The 12,175-nt window shown below is 40.1% G+C and overlaps 1 protein-coding gene across 2 annotated transcripts in view; it reads right to left on the reverse strand.

Moving 5' to 3' along the window:
- Positions 1-12,175, reverse strand: part of Gcna (germ cell nuclear acidic peptidase) — a 75,139-nt gene that overhangs the window by 2,973 nt on the left and 59,991 nt on the right. For both annotated transcript variants that reach the window (XM_048335819.1, XM_048335818.1), the window contains exons 17-21: positions 10,697-10,769; positions 9,760-9,842; positions 6,387-6,459; positions 2,894-3,038; positions 845-983 (exon numbers count right to left, since the gene is read on the reverse strand). In XM_048335819.1, the coding sequence (XP_048191776.1) occupies positions 845-983; positions 2,894-3,038; positions 6,387-6,459; positions 9,760-9,842; positions 10,697-10,769 (513 nt within the window). The remainder of the gene's footprint in view (positions 1-844; positions 984-2,893; positions 3,039-6,386; positions 6,460-9,759; positions 9,843-10,696; positions 10,770-12,175) is intronic.

Here is a 12,175-nt window from a genome sequence, read left to right on the forward strand (position 1 = left end):
AGTTCCTTAGAAAAGCAAAATCAAAGTTGGGCAAAATAAAACACCAGGAAGCATGTACTCAAAAATGGTAGGGTGAAGTCAATGGGAAAGGGATAAATGAAGAGGAAAAGAGGAGGAGCAGAAATGCAGACAAGAATCTAATGTATATCCTACAAAATTAAGAAGGAAGGAAGGAAGAGGTGAGGAAGGGAGGGATGGATGAGAATTTGAAAGGGGTGACATTGATCAAGATATATTGTATTCATAAACTGCTTTATCTAATGGTAACTCCTTTGTATAATTACTTAAAGATTAATAATAATAGAGTCCAGATGGGCCAAGGAGAGCAGAGGTAGTTTATAATGGCCTCCAAGCCAGGCTCTATGGTTGAAAAATTCTAGGTTTCTCAGCAGGAAAGCAACACAGTAGGGCACAGGAGACTGAATAGGGCAGGGAAAAGAGGCAGAGAAGAGGGCCTATGTCTGAGTGAAGACAAAGATGGAGAAAGAAGGTTTGCTGACTGGATGGATAGAGAGGACTTTGACCCTCAGCTACTAAGAGAATGGAGAGGCTGAGTCTGGCAAGGAAAACATGTGGACAGGCCTGGTAGAGAGACTGGTGAGTTGGTAAGAATGGTAAGACATCCAACAGTGAATTCTTCTAAGCAGCACACAGTAGCAACACACATACCACCCAGGAATGACAGCTGAAACTTTAGAACAGACTGCCAGCTGAAAGCAATTTAACAGGTGCTAAGAAAGGCATAGGTCAAGTGGTAGACCATTTGTTTAGTAAACTTGAGGCCTTGAGTTTAACCCCTAGTATCGAAACAAAAGAGAAAAAAAAATAAAGCTCCTGTCATTACCTGCAGAGTCACAGACTTTCAAAGACATATGAATCCTGGCATAACGGTCCTTCTTCAGGTTCCGAATCTCATTTGCAATACACAAGCCAGCAGTGTGCAACATCTTTTTATTCCAAATGATATCTAGTTTCTTTGGAAGCTGAGAATGAAAAAGAATCAGAAAGTTCTAAGCAGACCAGAAACAAGTAACTCAAGAGTTGTTATTTAAAGAAGAGAAACTTTTTTCTCTAGGTTCTTGGCTCAGAATAAGTTGGGGAGAAATCTATCCAAAAGACACACAAATCTAAACATTCCAGGCAGAATGAAAGCCAAGTTGAAATTCAGGAAAGGACAACACACAGAAAATCAGACAGGGCACGGTGGCTCAAGCCTATCATCCTAGCTATTCAGGCTAGTGCTAATGCTAACACAGGTATAAAGTATAAGACACTCTAAAAAATAAAGCAAAAAGGGCTGGGAGTATGCCTGAAGTGGTACACCAATTGCCCAGCAAGCATGAGGTCCTGAATTCAATACCCAGTAAAATGAATTAATACCTCTCCCAAGCTGATTCCCAAGGTCATCTATTACCTGGTCCTTTATTACCTAAAACTAAAAGAGGGCTGGGAATGTGGCTTAGTGGTAGAGTGCTTGCCTGGTAGGCATGAAGCCCTGGGTTCGATTCCTTAGCACCACATAAACAGAAAAAGCGGGAAGTGGGCTGGGGATATGGCCTAGTGGCAAGAGTGCCTGCCTCGGATACACGAGGCCCTAGGTTCGATTCCCCAGCACCACATATACAGGAAATGGCCAGAAGTGGCACTGCGGCTCAAGTGGCAGAGTGCTAGCCTTGAGCAAAAAGAAGCCAGGGACAGTGCTCAGGCCCTGAGTCCAAGGCCCAGGACTGGCAAAAAAAAAAAAAAAAAAAAAAAAAAAAGCGGGAAGTGGTGCTGTGGCTCAAGAGGTAGAGTGCTAGCCTTGAGCATAAAGAAGCTCAGGGACAATGCCCAGGCCCTGAATGCCAGACCCAAGGACTGGCAAAAAGAAAAGAAAAAAAACTAATAGAGATTACTGTGCCCTAGACCAAAAGCAGGCCTCAGAATTTTGAAGTAGTAAGAGCAATTGTCCTTTTATAGCCATGAGTACCAAATGCCTGCAGGCAAAAAAATATTTGAAAAAAATTGTGCCTGTTCTGCATGTATCAATTTTCCCCTTACCATTATTCTCCAAGCAATACAGTATGACTATTTATGTACAATTCTCATCGTTTTCCCATTGTAAGTAATGTAGAAATATTTAAAGTATATGATGATATATGTGAGTTATAAGCTAATACTATGTCACTTTATATAAGGGCTTTATATTTTGAGCATGTGGATTCTGTTATTTTTTGAGAGAACTAGGACCAATTCCCTAAAAATATAAAGGGACAACTACATTGTCATTTGCCTCATTTTATTTATTTATCTATTTATCTATTTATTTATTTATTTTTGCCAGGCCTGGGGCTTGAACTCCGGGCCTGAGCACTGTCCCAAGGCTTGCACTCTACTACTTGAGCCACAGTGCCACTTCCAGCTTTTTCTGTATATGTGGTGCTGAGGAATCAAACCCAGGGCTTCATGCATGCTAGGCCACATTCCACCCCCTTGCCTAATTTTAGAGATGACAAGAAAGGCAAACTGAGGTTAAGAGAATTGCCCTAAGTTCACACAGCTATTTCTGGTGATCCTTCAATATGAACCCTGCCTGCCAGGAAGTGAAACCTCAAGACATCTCCCTTGTCACTATTGTTATTGCTACTTCAAAAACCAGAAGCCTCACTTCCTCAAGGCAACCTTACTTTCTGAATAGTCAGGCTCTCATAGCATTCTTCCCCTGCTTGTCCACTTTAACAACCATGCTTCTCATATAGCTAAACCCCAAAACAGTCTCCATTTCATATGCATATCTCATCTTGCTATCAAAACTTCTCCAGGCCATGACATGTACATGTTTTACACACTATATAGTACCCAAGAGTGGTAGCATACAGGAAATGTTCAATAAATGCTTATTCATTGATTTTACCTTGTCATCAAAGATGGTAGTATTAGCCAGTTCATAGATTCTCTGAGTCAGCTCATCTTTATTGCGCTTGAAATTCCTTCCCGAATATTGTTTCAACTTTTCAATTTCATGAAAGAAGCATCCAGGTATTTTGCATGTAGGTTTCCTGCAAAGGTGAATTCAACTGAGTTTTACATAGCTAGAGAAATAAGTAGAAGAAATTTATGCATAAAAGTCAGACCAAGAAAGACTGAAAACTTGCTGTCCCTTCTTCCTTCCAGCTCCTTAGATAAGGGTGCTTTCCAAGATTCCAATGGTAGCCTTTTCTCAGAAATGTGAGGCCTAGTTTCAACCTCAACTTGAGCACTGAGCCTCACACCCATAGCTGTAGTCTCAAGCCATCCTGATATCTAACCCGTAAATTTACAACTAATTGCCCAATGCAAATTTCCAACTGGCACACAAATCAACCCTTCTGTTGTAAATGGTTACCTCAGAGGCATTTTTAATTCATCTTTATCCTTACAAATGTGTAGCTGGGCACAGAGACAAACTAATATTTACTTCCTACAGGATCTTTAAGCCAGTCCCTCCTTCCCAAGCTGAAGTTCAAGTTCTTTTTCTCCACTTTATGACCTGATATATCATATTCTCTAACTATTTTCCTTACTACAAGGCTCTTTTTCTTCCAATTCAACTCTACACACTCCTCCAGATTTGCCTTTCTAGGTCACATGTCAGGTAACATACCCCTTTGATTTTTCACGACCACTTGGGCTAACATTCAATGTCCAGGTAAACTTGGTCCTAGCTTCTATTTCTAGCTACCGTTTCCACTCTGGACAAACTGGGAAACTCAAACATCCCTTAGATACAAATTGTTATTTTCCATACTCGTGGGAACACAACTTCTTTTCCCATAGCCTAGAGTGACCCCAGTTCCACTTCTATTGAGAACAACAATCCGCATGGCTTTTCATCATTTGCAAAGAACTCCCTTTTGCATCAGCCTATGTATTAGTCGGTTGAGAAGGGATCTTACAAACTTTTTGCTCAGGCTGGCTAGAACTGCAATCCTATTTTAGCCTCCCAAGTAGCTAAGATGAAAAGGGTGAGCCACTGCATCTGACTTGTAATATCACATTTAATCTTTACAACCACTCTTCAAAAAAGCTATTACTATTTTTGCCATCACTGACTGTCAGACAAGGAAACTGAAGTTCAGAGTAACTTGCCCAAATTTCATAGACAATCTTCTAACCCAAATTTCACAGTCTTTCTGTTAAACCACAATTGCTGTTCAATTTTTCAAGGCCTAATTGAAATGGCACAAAAAATAATTGCCTCACACAAAAGGATACACATCAATAATAACTATTTGTTTAAACCAGTATTTTTATCTTGGCTGGAACATTCCAGAGAAATGAGCCTACAGAGCTAGAAAAACAGGGACAAACACAGTGAGTGACTGCACATGACTCTGGAGACAAAGTTAATCAGAATGCACAGGAATCCTTAAACAGCAAAATAAAACCTACTTGAGGAGGTTAGGATGAGGAAAAAGGAAAAGTACAAGAAAAGGTAAAGACCCTTCATCTCAAAGTCTGATATGGATCACAGTAGGCAATTATCTAATTTTGAAAGCAAATTTGCATCAAAAAGGGGGGCCCATGAAAACCTGAAGCATCTGTGGTATTCAGCAAAGAAAGTAATTCTCTAGTGTGTACTCAGACAAAATTGGCTTTGAAAAATAGCAAATTTCATCTTCAAGGCCCACTGTAGGCTGATCATTCCCACATCAGAGGAACAAACAAGACTCTACACTGGATACATTAGATCCCACATCCAGCAAGCAGCCTGCATAGAAATAGTACTAAGTAAAGCAGGAAGCCCCACACTGACAAAGGAAGTACCACAGCAACAAGCTTATCACTTTTGAAGGAGGAACAGGCTTCTTTTGTCATAGTCTCAACCAAAGCAACCTGGATATGACCCAAGATGTCCAACCCTATAGGCAAAGAAGAAACTTAGAATTGCTGATGCAATGCCTGCAGTGCCACATTTTTCCCTGGCCTTCTTAAGACATATCTTTATCCACAAACAAGAGTTCACAGTTACATACAGGATGATAGTGAACTTCAGTGGTAGTGTTTGCCTAGCATTTATTGGGCCTGGAAATCCATCATCAGAACCACAAAACAAAACAATGCAAAACAAAAAATGATCATAAGTAAACAACACAAAGGTCTTCACATTGCTTCTCTTGTATGGTAATTCAGATGTAAGTATGAATTAATCCTAAATGGTAGTAAAGACAAAGAGAATTCTGCTATTTAGAAAGTATTATAAGGGAAAAGTGAAAAGTTCCTGGAATCTAAATGAAAAAATGTCTGGATTATTTTATTTTAATATTACTATATCTTTAACCTAAATAATTTTAATAAATTATTTTTAGTAACAAGAGCTTAAAAAACTAAGGGAACCTAACTGAGCATGGTGGTGTTTGCCTATATATATCTGGGAGACAGAGACAGGACATTTTCCAGTTTGAGGCAAGCCAGGCAAAAAAAATAGCAGCAAGATCTTATCTAAAAACGAAATATAAAAAATAAAAAAATTATGGAAATGTAACAATGGAATACTCTTCTATATAACTAATGCAAGATAATTTTTAAGGAAGAAAGGGTAAGTTTTAGAGGTAGAACCATTTCCTAGCAAGCCAGAGGCCCTGGGGTCAATACTCAGCACCAAAAATGAAAATCAGTAAGAGAACCAAAATCAATTCATTTTACTGTGTGATGTTTGATCTTTGATATTTCACAAAAGACTGGGGACACAGCTCGGTGGTGGAGCACTTGACAGAATGCACAAGACCTGGGTTTCATCTCCAAAACTGCAAACAGCAAAACAAAACAAAGAAACACAAAACAAACATAAAGATATACACAGTAGTGACTAGGTTCACAGAAAGCACTGGGAAAACTGGAAGACATCTTTGACCTCCGTTCCTCCAATTCCAGCAGTTGAAAAGAACATGTCAGCTCTACCTTCTCAATACCGCCATTACATTTGTCTTGGTATAGGGCAAACTTGCGGCCACCAGGTTTAACTTATCTGGAAGAAGTCTCTCATTTGGCTACACACCACTCTATGAGCTGAATTTACAGACAAAGGAATCCTCACAGGTCAGAGATGTGTGGGCAGAAAGAACCTACTCTGACAAGTATCTGCCGGGCTCTTGACAGAGCACCCACACCCAGTCTACCTCAAGGCTGCTGTACAAGAGACACCCACACCCAGTCTACCTCAAGGCTGCTGTACAAGAGGGAGGAGGGAAACTGGAAGGTGGCCTAAAGGCCCTGACATGTCTCTCCCCACTGTTTTAGAAATCAAGCCCTGTTTTCCCAATGACAATCCTTTATCCTCTTAAAGATGCCTCCTGTACCAGTGGATTGCTGAACAGAGAACAAGTGTGCAACTAATGCCCATATAATTAGGAATGAACAGTACATACTCAGTGCCAAATTTTGCAGCATTGCCATTGCTGGCTCTCTTCATTAAAATCTTAGGTATTTGTCCTCTGTCATCTGAAAGGATAATAAAATTAGTACCATCATCAAAGTTAGTACCATCAATAAAACAGAAAAGCAAGCCCAGGCGAAGCCCCCATAGGACATCCATCTATCAATAAAACTATGGACAAAGGTTGCACGTTGCTGCCTTCTGAGTGACTTTGTCAAGGGAATCACTGAAACACCAATACAGTGAACTGGGTAGCTCTGTCACCAGAACTGATACCTATGTCCTTAGAAGCTAGATTGTGTGAGCCACTGAGGTACACAGGGGCCTAAGGAGTGGAACAGTAACTCATACCCTAGGCAGTACCTTCATTTCTACCTTCATCTACACTCACATTGCCACTAATTGCAAGAGAATTAAGAACCAAGAATAACTATCACTCCTTTCTTGAGGAATGTATTGAACATCTGTTACATGCTAATCAGGAATCCAGAACCTAAGAGAGACTTCAACCTCACTTAAAATGAAGAAGACTCCTCTTGTGAAGAAATTACTGGGAGAATAGACTCAGGATCATGATTCAACACAGAAGAGATTCTAAAAGATTGAAAACCCAGGAGAGCGGACCAGCTGTAACTTATGGCTTCATAGAGAATCTAACAATATCAGGAGGTCTTACCAAAAAATGGGATAAAGTTTGATCCAAGGTGGAGGAAGGGAGGGAAGGAGGGGAAGAAGAGGAAAAGGGGAGAGGAGGGGAGGGGAGGGGAGGGGATAAAAGAAGGAAGGAAGAAAGGAAGAAATGAAGGGAAAAGGAGAAGGAGCAGAAGGAAACAGAAAAAATAGAATTCCCTTAAGGGAAGAAAAAGCATTTCAGGGAGGTGGAAGAAAAAAATAATAAAATACCAAAGCATGAATATATGTATGAATACTGTAGAGACAGATGTTTTTCATGTATAATTGAACAAAACCTGTTAAAATTGTTTTAGGAAGGAAAGAAAAAAAAAGAATGGCAGATGAGATTGACTGGAACACATTGTGTACTAAAAACGCATACTAATAAAATTATAATTAAAGTATTAAAGAAGGGAAACATATAGATGTTCCCACATTTCTGGAAAGATCCTTCCACTAGGGTGGCCAATTCTAATTGCTGTTACCAGGTTACTGTAATAGCTCAGAGTTTATATGCAGGACAGGCAGCCTGGAGCCTTACCACATGCATATCAAGCAAATAAATCAGAGCAGATACACTTTGCCAGAAGGCTACACTCCCTGAGACAAACATACTTGGCTTACAGGTATCACACACATGTTTGATTTTTCCTTCCTTTTCTTTGATTGCTCCACTTCACACATAGAAACTTTACTGGCTAACAACTTTTCACCAGTTAAACCTAAGCAAGCCTCAGGATCATTTGGTAACTGGCCAAAATTTTCACCAAGATCCTGTTGCTCAATGTTATTTTCAGGTGAATTGTACTGGGTGGGAGACAGCAAATCCATCCACCTCACTTTCATTTGAGAAAACCTGACACTGACAATTCTATTAGCTTATGAGTGTACAGATTGTTATGGTCATCATCACTAACTTGGAGGCTCCTGGGTGAATGGCTCTGCCACAGGGTCAGACAACATTTTCAAAATCTCACCTGAAACTCCAGACACAATCTTCATAAACATATCACATTGCTTAGGACAAAATGAACAAGCTGTACAATATAACATTAAAAACCACAGGTAAGCAGGGTACCAGTGGCTCACACCTGTAATCCTAGCTATATAGGAAGCTGTGATCTGGGAACTGCAGTTTAAAGCCAGCCAAAGCAGGAAAGGCCATGAGACTCTTATCTCCAATAAACTACCTCAAAAGCCAGAAGTGAATCTGCGGTTCAAGTAGCAAAGCACTAACCTCAGGCAAAGAAGCTCAGAGACAGTGCCTAGGACCTAAGTTTGAGTCCTAAGACTGGCAGGGGAAAAAAAAATCTGTTAAGAATCTTCCTTCCTTTGGGCTGGGAATGTGACTTAGTGGTAGAGTGCTTGCCCAGCATGCATGAAGCCCTAGAGGTTTGATTCCTCAGCACCACATAAACAGAAAAAGCCAGAAGTGGTGCTGTGGCTCACTTGGTAGAGTGCAAGTGTTGAGCAAAAGAAGCCAGGGGACAGTGCTCAGGCCCTGAGTTTCCAAGCCCCAAAAATTGGCAGGAAAAAAAAGAATCTTCCTTCCTTTAATGCTGTTCTATTTGTCTTCTTTTATTACTATTATTTTGCTAAGAGTAAGGACATATAAAAGAGTACGGTACATACATTGATTGGAACGAGGGAAAGGGAACACCAAAATGGAGAGACAAAGGGTAAAAGTCAAACCAATGCAACAGCAATACTTACAAGACAATGTGCTGTAAATCAACTGTACAACTCGGGTAATGGTGGGGAGGAAACTGGGGAAAGGGGAAAGGTGGGAGAAAAATGAAGGAGGAGGTAAAACGTTTGATAAGTAATGTACTCACTGCCTTACATATGTAACTGTAACTCCTTTGTACATTACTTTGTACATTACTTTGACAATAAAAAAATAAAATTTAAAAAAAAATTAAAAAAGAGCACTCAAAGACCAGTGGCAGATCATTTTCTTCAAATACATGCACAACGCACTTGCTCAATGTTTCTCAAACAAGAGTCTATACACTTAGATATATTCACATAGTAAAATAAGAGAAAGTGGAAGTTTCTTTTGCATCAAAGTAAATTTCTATTTTAGAAGAGACTGTGATTATGTGATTGGTGACTGTGTCCTGGCTAAACTTCTGGTACTTCCTAGCTTATGTAACTATGCAGCTATTAAATGATACTTGACCCTCTTGAAACCACAGCTGACAAATATTTAGCAAGGTGGAAAGAAGGTGGGGACCAAACCTTACTCCATTTTTCTTTGGTGATTCCCACAGGTAAAGAAAAGAGAAAGAAGGAGTTGGAGGTGTGGCTCAGATGGCAGAGCACTAATCATTAAGAGAAGGCATCAGGTATCCAAGTAAAAGTCCTAGACTCAGACAAAAAAAGAAGGGGAAAAAGACACTGAAGATACAGCAGAGCAGCCCCCAAGTTCTCAGTCTAAGCTCTTCATTTTTCTCCTTTGCTTTTTGGGTAGAGCCCTGGACAGGTAAGCAGTCTTCTCTGGAGGACTCTCAAAGTTTAATTAGCATCAACAGTTGCTGATGTGGAGCCCAGACATATCCACACTCTGCACATTCATAGAAAAAATGGTAGTGCTGGTTACCAAGGGATTATAAACTCCAACTTTGTTCAAAAACTGCTAGTAACTAAGGCGTCAGAGCTCACCTACTACTTTAAGAGAGAAGTATACTTGCCTCCAGTGCTTATAGTGTATATCACATATTGGTTGTTCATTTGGAAATTTTCATCATCATCTTCTGAATCGATCTTCATATTCCTAAGCAATGAAACACAAAAAGAAAAGAAATCGAAATTTAAACACCTATTCTCTTCATGGTGTTTTCTAGAATAATTAACTTCTTGCCAATATTTGGTCTTTTCCGCACAGTAATTTAGTTTCCTTCTTGGAACTATTAAGACTTTCGTTACTCCTGATTTTCCATCTTTCTATGCATCTTTCCTTTTTTTTTTTTTTTTTTTTGCCAGTCCTGGGCCTTGGACTCAGCGCCTGAGCACTGTCTTTGGCTTCTTTTTGCTCAAGGCTAGCACTCTACCACTTGAGCCACAGTGCCACTTCTGGCCGTTTTCTATGTATGTGGTGCTGGGGAATCGAACCCAGGGCTTCATGTATACGAAGTGAGCACTCTTGCCACTAGGCCATATTCCCAGCACCCCCACAATCTTTCCTTTTTTGCACATACCTTCTAAAGGAGATAACTGTTCTGTGTTAAGTATAAAGTAGGTAATCTCTCATTGTATTATCCTAGCATTACTGAGGAAAAGTCTATTTTATTCTCCTCCTTATCATCAACTGAGATGCAGTTGTATGATAAAGATGGAAAGCAACAGTTGAGAAAGTCTACCTTTACAGCACATAGAATTTTTCTCAGCACCACTCTGCAGTCAGAAGCCCACTCTGATGGCAGGGTTTCATACTTAAAACACAAATTGCTCTGCCAGGAGTCACACCCAGAAATGTCCTTGTGCTGCTCATTTATAGAAAATAAGCTGTTTCCCCAGTGACATTCCTTTATCCCCCCTGAAGATGCCACTTGTGCTCAGTGGACTGCTATATCTTAGAGAACAAGTATGCAACCCATGCCCATGTGATTAGGAATGAACAGTACATACTCAGTGTCGATTTTTTCAACTTCATCATAGCTGGATTCCTTCATTAAAAGCTTAGGTTTCTGTCCTTCGCCAGCTGAAAGAATTATAAGAAAATTAGTACCATCAATCAACTAAGAGAAAGGTAAGCCAAGAGGAACTCCCACAGTCAAGCACAGGACACTCATCTATCAATAAAACTATGTATGAAGGTTACATATTACTGCCTTTCTGGGTAACTCTGTCTAGAGGATCACTGAGACACCAGTGCAGTGAGCCAGGTAGCTCTATTACAGGAACTAAGGACTATGTCTTTAGAGGCTAAGTTATGTGGGTCAAGGAGACACACATAAGGAGTGGAATGACATAACTCATACCTCTGGCAACAGCTTCAGCAACACCTTCACTCAATCTGCAAACCCAACCTTTCTGCCTTCATCTCCACCCACATTGCTAGTAATTCTACCAGAGGCTTAGGAACTAAGCATCATTTTCACATATTCCTTTACTTAAGAAATTCATTAAACATATGTCACATGCCAATCATGAAGCTAGACTCAGAAAGGCTTTGGCCTTGATTAGATGAAGATCACTCAGTGAAGCTACTACGAATAGACTCAGTATCATGATTCAGCACTGTGATCATGAATAGTGCATCTGAAGAGACTTCACAAGGTTCAGAACTCAGGAGGAAGTTGTCACTCTAGCTATGGCTTCATAAAGGAGCAGACAATAAATATAACGGGGTCTTGAGTTCCATCCTCAATAACTGAAACACACACACACACACCAGAGGGAGTAAGAGAAAAGGAGAAAAAATGAATGAGGGGATATGCTCAGAACAAAAGATGCTGGAAGAAATCCCTCAGGGGAGTAAAAAAGCAAAAACTCAGAAATTAACTGTAAGACAATACATGGGTATGCTTCCCAAATTTCTACAGCTAGTTTCTACTGAAGTGAATTCACCTAATTTTGCCAGAAGGTTGCTGCAATATTTCAGAAGCCTGCAGAATAAGCAGTCAGACCATAAGTACATCAAGCAGATAAGGCAAAGCAGACACACTTGGCAGATGGTATTATTCTCCAGGACAGACTTACTTCACTCAGCAGGAATCATGCCTGAGAGTTTTTTCCCCTTCCTTTTGCTTGTGCTCCTCAACACATACATACACACACACACACACACACACACACACACACACACACAATCTTCTTTACCAATTGGATACTTCACATCTGTAATTTCTAGGTTAGCCTCATAATCATTTGGTCAAGATATTCACCAAGATCCTGTTTCTCAATGTTACTATCGGATGAATTGTACGGGAAAAAAGCAAATCCATACTCCTCACTTTTATTTGAGGAAACTTGGGCCTGATCACAGAAATTCCATTCCATTAGCTCAGGAGTATACAAAATGTTATGGGCACCATCAGTAATGACTGGAGGCTTCTGGGTGAATGGCTTGGCCACAGGGTCAGATAACTCTTCCAAAACCTCATT

This window comes from Perognathus longimembris, chromosome 28 (assembly GCF_023159225.1).
Source record: "Perognathus longimembris pacificus isolate PPM17 chromosome 28, ASM2315922v1, whole genome shotgun sequence".
NCBI classification, from domain to species: Eukaryota; Metazoa; Chordata; class Mammalia; order Rodentia; family Heteromyidae; genus Perognathus; species Perognathus longimembris.